General features: G+C 39.0%; 1 protein-coding gene across 1 annotated transcript; it reads left to right on the forward strand.

Annotated features, from left to right (window-relative positions):
• Positions 1-174: 174 nt before the first annotated feature.
• On the forward strand, positions 175-12,609 carry reep2 (receptor accessory protein 2). The gene is made up of 8 exons (XM_028589801.1): positions 175-456; positions 2,897-2,969; positions 5,677-5,753; positions 6,061-6,181; positions 6,305-6,418; positions 7,413-7,593; positions 9,640-9,812; positions 11,093-12,609. The coding sequence occupies exons 1-8, from the start codon at positions 425-427 to the stop codon at positions 11,162-11,164; spliced, it is 843 nt and encodes a 280-aa protein (XP_028445602.1). The 5' UTR covers positions 175-424; the 3' UTR covers positions 11,165-12,609.
• Positions 12,610-16,740: the final 4,131 nt, after the last annotated feature.

Raw genomic sequence — 16,740 nt, forward strand, 5'->3', positions numbered from 1 at the left:
TAATAATAGTCACTGTAATGTTTCTAATAAAACTCCTCTGTTGTGACTTAGCTAAGCATCTGTCACCAATTAATTGAGCTCATTGGATCATGTTTGTCACTGTTAGTAGTGCAGGTACATTTATTTATTTATTTAGACTTAGAATGACACATTTTACAGCTCGGTCCTGGCCCTTTAAGAGCCCATCTTTCCAGCAGTGGTAGAGAGCAGAGCAGCTTGGAGCCAGAGACTGCAGAAGCACATCATCAGCTGCTGCGAGCCCACCCAACAGCTCAGCAGGGGGGGACAGGCAGCACCGGGCAGCCTCACGGTTCACATCGCATCACACCGCGTCCTAGAGGGGAATGGGGGGCACCCAGCCCGCTAGCTAACTTAGTAGATTTCTCTAGAAGCGGTGAAGGCTCACGGCCGGCGCTCCAAAAAGATGGTATCCTGGATGATTTCGAGGATAGTCGTGTGAGTATGGGCTGGGCTGCATCTGTTGTTGTGTTTCAACGTTTAGCCAGATCAGCGGCTCCTCCGTTCATCAGCTGTCTGATGCTGAAAACTGCGCCGCGCCAACTAGCTAGCATCCGTATCCGTTTAAAGTTACATTACTGTAATGTAGAAAACATTGTAGGTAGCTAGCTAATCTGTTAATTAACTAGTCACCGAGCTAAGCAGTCTATACTAACCGTTGCAACCGTTGCTGTGTTTCTTAGGTTACAATAATGCAGTACAATCTGCATCCAGCGCTTGCTAGCCGCTGGTAGCTAACGTATGCTGGCTAGCTAATAACTACCTGACAGATGATGTGTTGGCAGGGAAAGGAGCTGTTAGCTGGCCACATTATTCAATTGAAACCTGCTTAATATGCCAGCGTCGATGCAGACAAGTAAACCGACTGCCTTCCAAAGCTTTTTAAAACCTCACAGCCTGACTGTGGCATTTCAGCACCTTATGGTAACATGAGTTAGTAAAAAGGCTCAGCCCAGTCATACATGTGGGTCCATCCATCCATCCATCCATCCTTGATCAGACCTATGTTCAGGAACTGGCCAGAAAAATCTTTATTTTTCAATATTACAACGTGTTGGAGTGCCTTTACAAATGATCAGTGAAGCAGTATCAGCAGTTCAGGCCTGGATTTTCACCTGTACTGTACACCCTACATTCTGAGAGTGTGGATGACTCAACTAAAGCCAGCAGCTGCCATCATCCTGGTCGCTTATGCAGACATTTTTACAATGCTGCATAAGTGTCGTCGTGTATCAAGTGATCAGGATATTGTGTTGTCTGACCACTGGATTTACATACTTTGTTAATGATGTTGTCAATTTTCTTGTGGATTTAACCAGGCTTTACTTAAAGTGGCAATCAATCCCAGTTGATATAGAATTTCTAGTTTAAGTGAAAACAATATAATTGTGCTGAGAGGTTTTCAGTTTGGAGCATTTGAGTGTGTGTGTGTGTGTGTGTGTGTGTGTGTGTGTGTGTGTGTGTGTGTGTGTGTGTGTGTGTGTGTGTGTGTGTGTGTGTGTGTGTGTGTGTGACCTCCTGCGATAGATAGTGACTTAACAAACATTTATTTTTATTAAATGAAAATCTTTGAAATTTCAGCTTTAAGTTTGATAGCGTAAACTATGATGGTGTCTTTAAAAGGCCCAAGTGTAGACATGTTATCGGTGTTTGATTGCTATAAATAGTCTGTTTGCCTGGATTACGTAAGTAGGAGGATAACATTGGTGGCAAACAGTTACTTTTAGTGGCTTCTAGCTGGCTCTTCCACTTCATTGCACCTCAGGTAGTCATGTGTTGATGGGAGACAAACAGTGTGACTGGATATGCATCATAATGGCTGCTGCACATTTAACACAAGATAAAATAATTTGCCATTTTTATTCTCCGTTTTAAACATGCAGCTGCCTCCTTTTTATTCTTTTTGGAAAGGGTAATCGGACAGTGCTTTGGTTTTTGTAGAGAAAAATGATTTGCCCTAACCAGAAAACAGGTTAATAAGCAGCATAAATCACGTTCTGCTCAATATCTCTAATCTTGGAAACCCATTAAGAGGACGTGATTCCCTCAAACTCTGAAGTGAACTCGAGACGGGGACACAGAGAGGCACAGGGCGTCTGCTGAGGGAGTCTACTGGCCTAGAGATCTGCTACGAGTTGTCTCAGCTTACTGTACAAAGCTGAGAGGCCCCGTACACATGACTGAGCAGCCCAGACACATACTGGGACAGAGGACCTACTTAAATGCTGAGAAAAACGGTAGATATACAGCTGGGAGCACAAGCCTAATAAGGAGACTGTGTGAAAAACATTCAATCCTTAGGTTAGATAAAGTATTCTAAGTCACAATCAGAGGTTTACACTGTAAGCATACCGACAAACTAGTGACTTTCTGAACTCCATTCTCCCAGCTATCCCCTCACTCAGCATTTAGCATCCTGTCACATCAGCACAAATCACCACAGTGCCTCAGGACGCGACCAAATGCACATCAAAAACACAGCTCTTTGTGCACAGTGTCCCAGTCTGCACGTGGATCAACACATGGTGACCCACCCCTGGCACACTTTTCTTTTTTTCATTTTTTTTTTTCTTCTCATTTTGTCTTCCTGACTCCATGATCCATTATATTTTTTTTGTACTGATAATCAGACCAGTTTTGACAAGCCACTACCCATCAACTCTGCTGTTCATTCAGATCCAAACCATCTGAGAGACTTTGAGGAAGTAGCCCAATTACACCGAAAGCTACATGTGTTTACATAAGCACAGAGCGAACATGGCTACCCTGCTTGCTGGTACACATTTGTTAGGTGTCAGAGTCAACACCCAGAGGCCATGTTCTCAAGCTGAATCCCCCTCCTCTGACCTGCGTTTCTCTGCTCCTCTGCTTTTTGCAGCCTTGCCTTTGGGACGCTCTACCCAGCATACTCCTCATACAAGGCTGTCAAAACGAAGAACGTTAAGGAATATGTATGTATCATCTTTTGGTTACTAAATCACAGAAAAAACGTTTTTGACCCCTGTCTGCTCTGTTTGTCTTTTGGGGTACTTTGCCACGGGCTGCTGTTTGCTATTTTTACACTAATGTTTTAAGTTTGTAAATGCACATTGTGAGAAGAAGCCCACAGATAGAATTTAAGTCAGGCACATACATGACATAGTTTAATAGGACACATATTAATCACCTAGAGTAATCTGTGTTCTGATGTTGGCCACACTGACTATTCTGTCTCTTTTGAGTGCTATCACTAAAAGACTGATTGCCAAAATATCAAGCATGTTTGATAATGAGCGGAGTCTCACAGACAAGCATGGCAGCTAACTGGGGCACAACAACCTTCATGAAAATGGGTCTGTGAGGCACCATAATGACTCTAAAAGACAAAGTAATACCTCCATAACGCTCTCCTAAATCATCTTAGACATAGGTTTACATGTCCCGTCTAGAATAAAAGACAAATTGGAAACAAGATAGTTGTGGGTGTTCTTTCATCATGTTTGAGCAGATAATTTTTATCCAACACTTGCAAAGAATATATGAATATGCATGCACCTCCTAATGATTACATAACAGCCTGGCACGCTGCACATTGTGAATACCCATCTGCATCATTTAATGCAACCTAGGGGTCACAAAATAAATGTGATGGGTCACATGAAGATTAAACGGATAGGAAAGGATGAAACATGTTTTTCTAAAATACAGACTTTTCTCAATCAGAAAAAAATTAACTTTTAAGAGGAAACAAGCCAATAAGGTTGGGAATCACTGACCTGGTAAGCGTTTTGCTTGAGACCCATATCCTGTTAAGTGCATGAACTACCCGATCCCTTGATACCACAATGATTCATAATTCAAATGTACTCCCTTATTTTGTCATGGCTTCCAATAGCGCCTGCAAGTTTCCTCTCAGTTCACCGTTGATATTTTAAAACTCAACAAGTACATTGAGTATTGAAACATTAACACTGAGCTGTTAGAAAGGTTTTGGATTTAGCAGCATTATAAATAAAACTGAGAGAATATCTTTAAAGGTCCCATGGCATGACAATTTCACTTTGAGGTTTTTTAACATTAATATGCGTTCCCTCAGCCTGCCTATGGTCCCCCAGTGGCTAGAAATGGTGATAGGTGTAAACCGAGCCCTGGGTATCCTGCTCTGCCTTTGAGAAAATGAAAGCTCAGATGGGCCGATCTGGAATCTTGCTCCTTATGAGGTCATAAGGAGCAAGGTTACCTCTCCTTTCTCTGCTTTGCCCACCCAGAGAATTTGGCCCACCCATGACATCATGGCTTTCAAACGAGCAAAGTGGCAGTTGGTCAAGGCCACACCCGCACCCTCCACATTGCACCCCCCCCCTCTCTCCTCCTCAATAGCTACAGACACAGAAATGGCACATACTAAGGAAAGCTCATTGTGGGACTGGCTCTAGTGGCTGTAATTCTGCACCAAGGCTGAATTTCGGGAAAGAGACTTCAGATACAGTATTAGGGGTCCACTAAGGTCTATATAAAAGCATCCAAAGAGCAGCATGTCATGGGACCTTTTAAGTAACCCAACGAACAAAGTCGTAATGATGATCAGATAGAATAGCCAGTGTTGCCTGTGGAAACCAGGAATAAAAGCAGTTGATTCCCATCCTGCCTTTTAATTATTTATTTATTTGATTTATATAAACGGGGTCCTCACTGCTTACCTCATCACTGCAAGGGATGAGAGGAAGAGGGTCCAGGAGGAGGAGATAGCAGCATCCTGGCCCTCCGCCTAGATTTGCTCTGGAGAACTGTCGCTTCCTGGCAGGTTACTATGGCACCCCCCCCACACCACACACACACAAACACAAACACACACACACACACACACACTACTAAAGCAGACAGCCACAGAATGAGGGAGAGGACAAGGGGGAGAGTGAGAGAGAGATTGGAGAACGCCATTTTTAGAACTGATGTTTTCATTCCCCTTTCCTCTTGTTTGGCTTATTTCTAATGAGTCAAATCATTCCCCATTATGTGTGTTTATACGGCTGCATGCCTGGGGCCTGTTAATGCCTTTTAACACACTGTTATCATGCAGTGCTTTTCTCTGATTTTGTAACATTTGAAATACCAATATGTTTGATTATTGATGTATTTCCACTAAATCGATTTGGTTTGGTATCGTTTCCTAAGCTTGTTCGCCTCCTAAGTGCCTAGTTCAAAGCATTTCTTTTAGTTGAGACAATGGCCTACGTTTCCCTTTTGTCTCCGGGACATTGACCATGCATACTGATGTGATCTGACAGGATTGAAACATATGTTGCATTTCTGCATTGGCATGTCCGTTTAACTCCACGTGTCTCAGCACATGTACACTTGACGCTCTTGGATTTAATGTGCTATTTGTGTGATGTTCTCTCCCCGTGTGTGTGTGTGTGTGTGTGTGTGTGTGTGTGTGTGTGTGTGTGTGTGTGTGTGTGTGTGTGTGTGTGTGTGTGTGTGTGTGTGTGTGTGTGTGTGTGTGTGTGTGTGTGTGTGTGTGTGTGTGTGTGTGTGTGTGTGTGTGTGTGTGTGTGTGTGTGTGTGTGTGTGTGTGTGTGTGTGTGTGTGTGTGTGTGTGTGTGTGTGTGTGTGTGTGTGTGTGTGTGTGTGTGTGTGTGTGTGTGTGTGTGTGTGTGTGTGTGTGTGTGTGTGTAGGTGAAATGGATGATGTACTGGATAGTGTTTGCGTTGTTCTCTACAGCAGAGACAGCCACAGACCTGCTCCTATCATGGTGAGGCAGGAGCTGCTCATGATCGCAACCCTCGTGTCCAAATAGCTTATAATTAATAAATGGCTTATATAATATCAATAGGCACATTCATTTTTGTATCTAGTGTTTGGGATATTTTTAGTACAATGACTCTTATTAAAGTATGTTGTTTTCACTTTAAAAAATGCAACTCGCTACTACTTTTGTAAAGGAGATCAGTTTCTTTAACTTACCTTCTCTAATGGTGTCTTTCTCTTTATATTGCCTTTGTCTACAAGCTTTTTGGTTTTAGTTTCCTCTCTGCTGATAACCCTGTTTCATTACTCAGGTTTCCATTTTACTTTGAGCTGAAGATTGCCTTTGTGATCTGGCTCCTGTCCCCGTACACCAAGGGCTCCAGTGTCCTCTACCGCAAGTTTGTCCACCCAACGCTGTCCAACAAAGAGAAGGTAGGAACATGACCTTTTTAAACCTTTAAATTCATCCCACAAATATAAACTGCTTTGCAAAACATTCATATTTTTCTTTTTCCTCTTTGTACTGATTGCTTACATCGTCGTTCTGTGATACAGGAGATAGATGAGTACATTGCGCAGGCCAAAGACAGGAGTTATGAGACCATGATGAAGTTTGGAAAGAGGGGTCTCAACCTGGCTGCTAATGCTGCTGTCACCGCAGCCGCCAAGGTGAGCACCATGATTTAATGACTTTAACAAATTAAATGATGCATATTTTCATTGACGTTTGACATCTGTAATATCTGTGCAGATTGTGCCTGAATCCATTTGAGATGCAAGGCATACAAGGCGTCTTTGACCAAAATGTAGGAGGTGCTACAGTTTGGTCAAAGATGCCTTGTATAAATTCCATAGTACAGACTCTGTGTGTCAGATCCTTAATATGTTTGGGATGAATTCACAGCTGTATTTACATCTGTATTCTTGAAATGAAATGTCACGTGCATGCGTGCATGCATGCATGCGTGCGTGTGAAATGAGAGCAAAAGGTGAGGTGAGACCTGGAGTTCTAAGGTGTAAACACAAATAATTTCAATGCAATTGATAATTATTTATTGATGATACTGGGGCTATGACAATTTTTCTCATTATTCATTTTTTTTATTCTTTTTTTTCTTTTCATTGAATAACCAGTTTTTGCAAAAGATGTCAACAAAAATGCCCATCTGTATTTCCCAGAACCCAAGTTAATGTCAAATATATATTATGTCTCACCAACTAAAAGACCAAAACACAAATCTATTCAATATACAATGATATGAAACTGCGAAAACCGGCAAATCCTGACATCATAGTTGTCAATTAGTTTAGCTAATCAGTTAATTGACTAATTACTGAAGCTCTCGATGATACAGGCGGAAAAGTTTCATGTCCATTCAAGTGGTGGAGAAGCTCAAATGGCCAGTAACATAAAGTTGTTTTTACAGGAAATAAATAAGACCTTTATCAGAACCCTGGCTGCCCAATATAATTGCCATACAATTCTGTCCTATTTTGTCAGCCTTACGTAGATCAACTTAATCACTCGGTGTTTCACCAAAGACAAATTTTATTTTTGAATGACCAATTCCTCCAAGACGTGAGATGATGCATAGGTTGGGGATATATGTTCTCATGCTGTCCCATATCTGACATGTCTGTTTGGTTTTGCTGTAATGCCCAGGGGCAGGGCGTGCTGTCGGACAAGCTGCGGAGTTTCAGCATGCAGGACCTGACTCTGATCAACGCTGAGGATGAGCTGGATCTGCACACCTCAGACGCCCGCATGAGACGGGAGCCCAAGGACGATTTGAGCTCAGGATCCAGCACGCTGCCCAGGGCCAAGAGCACCGCTGCACGGCAGAGTAAGGCCACACCACACGCACAACTCGCAATGCTTCATACACATCTGCATAAATACGTACACCCTGTGTGTCCAGTTTGCTGATTGTTTGGGCCAGTAAGTATCACTCAAAAGATTTTTTTTTTTTTTTTTTTTTTTTTTATCAGAGCAGGACTGAGGATAGTTGGGCCAAGTGGAGTGATGTGATTTTTAAAGCACTGCAGGATGGCAGGGAAGAGGAAGAGATGAAGTATGTCTGTGTGTGGTGGTGGGGGGTGGTGAGTGAAAAGCATGTGATTCCAGTGGGAGGAGAAGCTTGGAAGGAGAACTCTTTGTGTCTCACTACACTGCCGGCCGGCTGGCTGGCTATGTGGGCCTGACGAGCTGTGAACTGAATACAGAGGCAGAGAAACAATGAACGAACAGGTCGAAGTGGCCTATTTTATTTTATACTTACAAAGAAACCCAGTCAGGGAGAAAGATGGAAGCAACACACTGAAGTGAAAAAAGAAAACGGCTAAAGTTGAAAATAAAAACTTGAGGGTGATTTGTGCATGTGTGTTAATTTTTGATAACCTTTTTATGAACAATACAGTATAGTGAAGAGAATCCAAGCTCAAAGATCCTTTTTAATCACTTCATTCAATGAATGGAGCAACTGATTATTTTTAAAATAACAATTTTACATTCTCACTAATACTCCATACTATTAACAAGCACAAAAAAAATTCTAAAAACACTTACAATTTGTAAAAAGAATACAACTTTCTAAATGGAACAAACTTGATTAATGCTATACTTTCCGGTGTCTACTCTACATACATTTACCTCGCATAATAAATAAATTGGTTTTGAATTAGATTCACTGTCTAAATTTGCATTTTAATACTTGGCAACAAAATAATGGACATAGACCTGAACAAATTTGCGTTTATTTTCTCCCTTTCAAAACTCTCTTAAATCAGATGATGTAGTGTCAGAGGGCACACAGGGATGGGCATTTTCTTGCCCTTCTCTTTCAAGTAGTTATTTAATCAATCTGTTGATTGATTGACTGAAAATTAATTACCAACAGTTGTAACTGTTAATTGTTAAACTCATAGAGTTTTGTTCCTTTCAGCTTCTCAAATGTTAGGATTTATGGATTTGTACTGCTTGATAATGTAAACTGATTATCTTTTGGATAGGACAAGCAAGCAGTCAAATAAACAACAGATTAATTGATAACAAAAGAATAGGCAGTTGCAGCCTTACCGTGCACTACGCTTGAAGGTGAAGTGACACTTTTAGTGTTGTTCACCAAAACACACGCTTTTTTTTATTTATTTTTTTGCCAGAAACTAAACCTAGAAGTAATCTTTTTCTTCTTAGTTTTTGTGCATTGTAAAATTTTGGCACATTACCGCCACATGTAGATCAGTGGAATATTGGAAATTATTGTGTTTCTCGTCACCCGTGTCCTCATGCACGTGCACAAGACAAACAAAAAGAGGACCCACTCATGAAAAAAAACTAGCGCTGCAAGAAGTCCCAACCTTGCTTTACTAATCAAATGTTTCAGGTCATATTGTAGGCCAGTTTTTCCACGTCTTTTTGACTTGTGTCCTCTAAAACTCAGCAATGTGTAGTTGTGCCTTGCTATTGAGCTCTAATTCTGAATCCGTTAACCTACGAATGATTTGCCCTTGTCTGATTGTTTAATTATTTTTAGGCCTTACGGAAACAAACTGTCAGTATTTTACAAGAACATGATTATAGGAAAGTCTGACCATTCCCCCAAATAAACTCTTTTGAACAGTTGCTTTAGTTTTGTAAATTTAGCATTTTAATGTTAATATAATTTAAATCCTTCTGGTTCTAAGGGAATGAAATGCATAAGTCTGACTGGCTAATAATACTGCTGAGTAACCCTAACCCTGAGGTAATTTGGCCCCTATTGATTCAATCTCTCTGGTCTCTCAGCTGTCTGGTGAATCATGTGGGGATTCTTTTTTTTTTTAACCTGCTTTTAGTCTGAATAGAGCTACTCTCTTATTGAGTGATTCCCAATTTTTGTTCAATCCTGCAGCCCGCTCTTTAGCGGCCATGTCCCTTGCTGACGACACGTCATCCCAACACAGCTCTGACCAATCAGACACAAGGACTGAACACTCTGATGAAGATGTAGGAGACAAAGCCCCCAAACGCACTACCAGCGTCAAGACAACCAAGAAACCTGCTGCTGCTGCTGCTAAGACAGAGGTAGGGCTGACGACACTGACACACACGCATCTTTTCTTTGTGTTCTCTTTCTACTTTTACCTTTTTTAATGTTCTTTTGTACAGCACGTTGGTCAGCTTAAGCAGTGTTTTTAAATGTGCTCTAGAAATAAACTATACTTTCTTACTGTTTTGATCTCTAGCCGGCTCCGGCGAATTTGCATGTTGTGGAGATTTTCTGACCTCTCCAGCGATGCACTTTAGAACTCTATAATCAACACAAAACACAGAGATGGTTAAGGTGATATATTGTGTATGTTTTATGTAATTAATCACAGGGAAGTTACAGAGGAAAAAGGAACAAGTCTCACCGGATCAGTTTTTCCCCTGAGCTGCCACAGAACACAAAGAACATAGTGATTATATACTTATGTCACAGAACAAAGAAGCCTATGCTTATTGGAAATTATATATTAATATTTCTTCTAAACTTATGAAAAGATTTCTTTGCAATACTGTATTTTACCATTGGGCAGAATTACCATGCTCAATAACCAATGAAAAGCATTTGCTTCTCCATTCAATTGACATAAAATACAGTACATACAGTTCTTTTTAATGACCTTAACAAGGGACCCCAGGAACATGCCCGTGTCCGTTCATTAGGAAACAAACCTAATAACAGTGCCCCCCTAACTGCATCTCCGTATCACAGCTCGGAACACAATGTACGTTAGGGCTGGGAAAAAAATCGATTTGATTTAAAAATCAAGTTGGTAGGTCAAATCGATTTTCATATTTTCAAAAAATCGATTTTTTTAATCCAAATACAGTATAAATAATTTGGATGTTTAACAATCTTTGTTGCACACTGCACAGTGACTTTTCACTTGGAGAAAGGGTTTGCCTTTGCAATTTTGTTTATGTTGATAAACTTTAATTAAATACAATAAATATATATTTTTAAAATATATTTACAGTTCGCAGTTATTTTGTTTTAAATGGAAGGGGGGGGGGGAATCGAATCGTAAATCGAGTTTTTTTTAATAAAAAAATCGCAGATTTTTTTAGGGAAACAAATCGCCCAGCTTTAATGTACATAGAAAAATATAAAATTTGAGGAACCATAATTCCTTTTCTTGCATGTCAGAGTTTAACTTTGACTGAGCGGATTTGCTTGGTCAGCCAATAGAAACACTGCAGCACTTTTAGTACATCATTACATTACTAGAATACAAACCGTAGCATCACTCTTTCTCCTTCTGTTATAATCAATTAATCAATTGTGTTAATTACTCCTGTCACTCTCCTCTCTCTGCAAGACTCAAACCAAGACGGTGAAGAAGCCCACCAAGAAAAAGGCCACGACCAACAATGCAGAGACGCCACCATGAGGCCTGCTGTCCACATCCACCGGCCTATACTCTCTCGACCCACAGCCTGCGGGCCCTTCGTCCTCTGTTTAGTCTCCACACAAACACACATACACTGTGTATATTAAGCACTGAAATTGTGTCACTCCTGCTGGTTTTTAGAGAAAAGTGCAGGTTTTGGTTTTTAGCAGTATGTGCTATGTAGGGAACAGTTATTTTACACACACTGAGTTGTTTCACATTTTGCCTCACTCTTTACTTACTGTGAGCTAATCACAGATTTAACAGTTGGGTTCATTCTTGGATATTTGTTTTGTCTGATAATAAAAAATTAATAAATAAATGCTCCTTTTACATTTCAAGCCCTAGACACATAGGTCCCTATAGTAGGTGAGAACGTAACCTGGCCATGTTGCAGTTTCACCAGTCCCTTCATTCACATCCTGTTGCCGCTATTGTGACATTCTTAATTGAGGCTGTTTTTGGTTAAAGTATCGCCAGTAAAATATCACATTCTTCACTCCTAGTTCTCTAGATAAGGATCCCTTATGTGTCCTCTGAACTACTCCTGCATGGTTCCAGTTGAAAGTAATAATTACACCCTCTCTGTGTGTACAGGCTACAATTCTGGGTCCTCATCTGGACCTGACCCCGATGGTAGAAATCCAGAGAGAGACAGTTGGCTTTAAGTTTATTGTGCCTGAGATTTTTTTTTTTTTTACTGAGGAATAAGAAGGTAGTTCAAATCAACTTTAAAGCATTGGTTGATAGTTGTAGACATCCATATTACTGTTTCAGACCTAATTAGTTCCCACTTTTGACTACAGCTCAGCTCATAATACCACCATCATGTCCTAGCTCATGCAACGGTCTAGTTTTACAGGATGACCTGTGATCAAACCGGTTTTGGTTCTCTATTTCACCTTAGTTTTAACCTCTTTGACTGCATCTTAGGCCTCACAGCTTGTGGAAGAGTTTAGCTTCTCCTCATTAGGTCTATATAGTGAGTCTGGCTCTGCTAAGTTCAGGTCTCACTTTCAGCAACTTACTTCCTCACGGCTTTTAATGTGACTTTCACGTCATGTACAGTACTGGTGATGGAGTGGTTTGCTTAGTGTTGGCTGAGTTATCCTTTACTAAGACTTCACTCTCTTATTTATTACACTTCTGGTTTAGCCAACTTCTTTTGGTCATATAATATTAGTAATAGGTATGATCAGTTGTGCAAAGCCAGGCCTCTTAAGGTAATGCTGCAACTCCACAAAACATAAATGCAGTAGTCATTAAAGAGTTTCTGGGGTTTGTGAGGCAACATATCTGCTTTCACCACAGTAGTGATGTCTGTATATTGTTTGTGTTTAACATTAGAAAGTCATGGAGTAGCTCTGCACTGTCTCAGTCCTTCTACCCAGCTGTGTGGTGACACTCTGCTTTTTTGTAATGTTTATCTCAGAAGCCAGGATAAAGCATAGCAATATGGAACAAAATTAAACCAACATCAAGAGACTGTGAGGAAGTATTTTCTCAATCCCGTGCTGTTGTTCTAGATGTGGAGGAAGCGTCAGTCCAGACTCCTGGTGTTTCTAAACACACTGGACTTTTGTTCTGTGATGGGCTCTTCTGGTTGCCGGCCACTGCATTGGGCGTGGTTTGTCCTAGTGCTCTAATGAGAGATTTAAAAGCATGAGACTACATCAACCCTCATTACTGTTGTCTGCAGTGTGACACTATTTTTGAACCAGTAGGTGGAGACAAACCCCACCTCAACTGTTGGCATAGTTATTAAACAATATTTAAACAGAATGTAAATAGTAACCTAGACTGTACATACAGTATGAGCTTGCTTGCCTTATACATTCTGTGGGCTTGAATTCATTGACATGTTTACTCATTTGTGTGCTTTTTTAAAATTCTTAGTTCTGACCAATCCTCTATGCTCTGAAGCTCAGACTCCACCAGTGTGGAATTCTGGTGTTATAAGTGATTTTTGTATTTTACAGACTTTAACTTTTTTTTTTTTTTTTTCTGTCCTTAGTTGTTCATTTTAACTTTTCTTTATCACAAAGTAGGGAATCTTCTGATGGAGTATATTTGTTTGTACATTCACATCCTGCTGTGTACTCTACTCACTGGTGAAAAAAATATATTAGGGCCCAAAGTTGAAAATAGACTTTTCTGTCTTTAAATTTAAGAAGACAGCACATAATAGAGACATTTTGTCTTTTACAACCCTGCTATTGTGTTTATGCCATTTTTCTATATTTATTGTTTGTTAAAATCCATATTGTGTACAGAGATGTTCATTTGTTTGTGCCAATTGTCAAAGCTCCATGTCAAAGGGTTACAATGTGTGTACTGGGACAATAGTCAATACTTAAAAAGGTCATATATCGGTAATAAAAACTACCAATAAAGTGTTAATGAGTGTTTCTGCCTTTTTTTTTTTTTTTTTAACAGTTGAAACAAATCCCTCTGTAGGAAGGAGGAACATTGTGTGTGACAATTATTTTTATATAGTCCGACAAAATGTCATGATGTAGTATGCCATACAAAAAGTAATATTTTAGTGTAAAATCATAGCTATCATGTTGAAAATGGCATGTCAAAAAAATCCTAAAAAAAGTCATGGTGTAGTGTGTCGAAAAAAGTCATAGAATAGTATGTCGAAACAAATCCTAAAAAATCATAATATAGTAAGTCAGAAAAAAAGTCAGTTATAGTACGTTGAAACAAATCCTAAAAAAGTCAAAAGTATAGCGAGTTGAAAAAGAGTCCTAAAGAGCTCATAGTATATGTCGAAATTAATCCCAAAACAATCATAGTATATAGTATGTTGAAGAAAAATCACAAAAAGTCATAGCATAGCATGTCGAAAAAATAAGTCACAGTATAGTATGTCGGAAAGAAAGTTTGAGTATGTAAAAAAAAAAAATCATAAAGTCATAGTATAGTATGTGAAAAAAGTAATGTCAAAAAAAATTAGACTTTATTTTAAAATAATACATTTCATAGTATAGCATGTCGAGGACAAAAAAATCATAGTATAGTATGTTGAAAAAAGTCATAGATCCTAAATCCTAAAAGAGTGTTAGTATGTCGAATTAAAAAGAAAAAAAAAGTCTTCGTATAGTATGTTGAAAAAAGTCACAAAAAATCATAGCATAGTATGTCGAAACAAATCCTAAAAAAGTCATAGTATAGTATGTCAACAAAAATCCTAAAAATAAAATTGGTAAATTAGACTTTATTTTAAAATAGTAAATTTCATAGTAAAAAGTCATAGTATAGTATGTCGAAAAAATCATAAAAAAGCCATAGTATAGTATTTCATAAAAGGTTATAAAGAAATCATAGTATAGTATGTTGAAAAATGTCATAAAAATGTCATAGTATAGTGTGTCGATAAAAACGTCTAGTATAGTATGTCAAAAAAAGTCATAGAGAGTCATAGCGTAGTATGTCAAAAAAAATCATAAAAAAAGTCAGGTGTGTACCATTAAGTCTCAATCTTAATCACAACTACCAGAGTTTGATTCCAACCCTGGACACACTGCTGAATATCTCATATATATAACAAAAAACTCAAATGAAATGCCTGAAGAATACCTTTTCAAAAAAAGTCATAGTATAGTATGTCAAAAAGAGATTTAAAAAGTCATAGTATAGTATATCGATATAAACGTCTAGTATAGTATGTCAAAAAAATCATAAAAAGCCACAGCATAGTATGTCATAAAAATCATAAAAAAGCCATAGTATAGTATGTAATAAAAAGTTATAAAGAAGTCATAGTATAGTGTGTCGATAAAAACGCCTTGTCAGAAAGAAAATCATAGTATAGTATTTTGAAAAAAGATTTTAAGAAGTCATAGCATAGTATGTCGAAAAAATCATAAAAAAAGTCAGGTGTGTCTTAATCACAACTATACCCTGGACACACTGCTGAATATGTCGTATATATAACAAAAAACTCAAATAAAATACCTGAAGAATAACTTTTCAAAAAAAGTCATAGTATAGTATGTCAAAAAAGAGATTTAAAAAAGTCATAGTATAGTATGTAAAAAAAAAAAAAAAAAAGTCATAGTAGTGTGGTGTAGTACATTGATAAAAATTATAAAAACGTCATAGTATAGTATGTCGAAAAAAGTCATAGTATAGTATGTTCATAAAAACGTCTAGTATAGTATGTTGAAAAAAGTCAGGACAGTAGCTCAATGGGTAGGTTGTGTACCATTAAGTCTCAATCTTACAGTTTTTTCTGATGGCTTAAGCTTAAGCTAACTATTGGCTATTTTTGCAAAACTCTACACACAAATAAGAAAACCTTTCACCAAATCAGGAAAACATGTAGTTCTCTTGCAAAAGCTAATAAACCTTGCTTAACTCTTCAAACCTTTGTAAAAGTATTTTCGTATCAAACAGTTAACACAAGCCATCACATTAATAAGCACACAATGCGCCAACTACACATTAATGGCATGAATAAAGAACACATCTGGCTTTTGCTTTCTCTGTGCACAAGGTAGGCTATGTCAGTTTGAGGTCATACTTTTTTCATAGTTCTGTAAACATACAAGGATCCACATTTCAAGTATTGGTGTTATTTAGACACATCAAAACAAACACAAGTGTTTTTTTCCCAAGTCAAAACACAAAATAGTAATTTCACTGAGAAGAAAAAAAAAAAAAACAGTCTACATCGTGTCGTCTCTCTGGGTCCGGCCACAAAATTACGTCTACATCACATGCAATGTCCTCTAGTCCAAGGCACCGGGGAAAATATCTTCTGGAATGCCATATCCAGCCCTTACATGATGCCTGGTCAATATCCCCACATGCCTCCTCCACTGCCTGTAAAAGGGCTATGCGTTGATGGGGATGACGGTCATAGACCTACCAGCGCCAGGCAGAGAAGAACTCTTCAATTGGATTCAAGAATGGAGAGTATGCGGGGAGGTTGAGTACAATGAAGAGTGGGTGATCTGTAAACCAGTTGCGGACCAAAGCAGCCCTATGGAAACTAACATTGTCCCATATGATGACGTATCTGGTCTGCTTTGGTCTCTGAACATTAGTGAGCATGTCATGTAAGGTGTCCAGGAATGAAATGATGTGTGCATTGTTATATGGGCCTACGGTTGCATGATGGTGAAAAACACCATTTTGACTTAGAGTCACACATAGTTATGTTACCACCACGTTGTCCTGGGACATTGTTACCACAACGTTGTCCTGGGACATTGATTATGGCATGGTGTCCAATAATGTTCCTGCCACGTCTCCTTGTTTTAATGAGGTTAAAACCTGCCTCATCCACAAAAAGCAGCTCATGACCCATGGCATCTGCCTCCAGCTCCATCACTCTCTGAACAAGACAAAACAAATGCAGCACAGCAGGCCCATGCACAGCACTTCAATATGCACTTTCAGATTCAGCACCAATGATACTATAGCTTACCTGCCCATAGTCATATCGCAGTTGTTTCACATGTTCACTGTTTCTTTCAAAAGGGACTCTAGATTTGTTTCATTCGGATTCTGTTGTGGGCAATACACAACATAATACAGAAATGCTCACATTGTGTATGTTTTGG

Source organism: Perca flavescens, chromosome 10 (genome assembly GCF_004354835.1).
Source record: "Perca flavescens isolate YP-PL-M2 chromosome 10, PFLA_1.0, whole genome shotgun sequence".
Taxonomy (NCBI): domain Eukaryota; kingdom Metazoa; phylum Chordata; class Actinopteri; order Perciformes; family Percidae; genus Perca; species Perca flavescens.

Excerpts from the sequence above, each read along its gene's own strand:
- reep2 (XM_028589801.1), top strand. The coding sequence starts at position 425 with ATGGTATCCTGGATGATTTCGAGGATAGTCGT. Across the intron at positions 2,970-5,676 it reads CGAAGAACGTTAAGGAATAT|GTGAAATGGATGATGTACTG; the intron begins GTATGTATCATC and ends GTGTGTGTGTAG. Across the intron at positions 7,594-9,639 it reads GAGCACCGCTGCACGGCAGA|CCCGCTCTTTAGCGGCCATG; the intron begins GTAAGGCCACAC and ends TCAATCCTGCAG.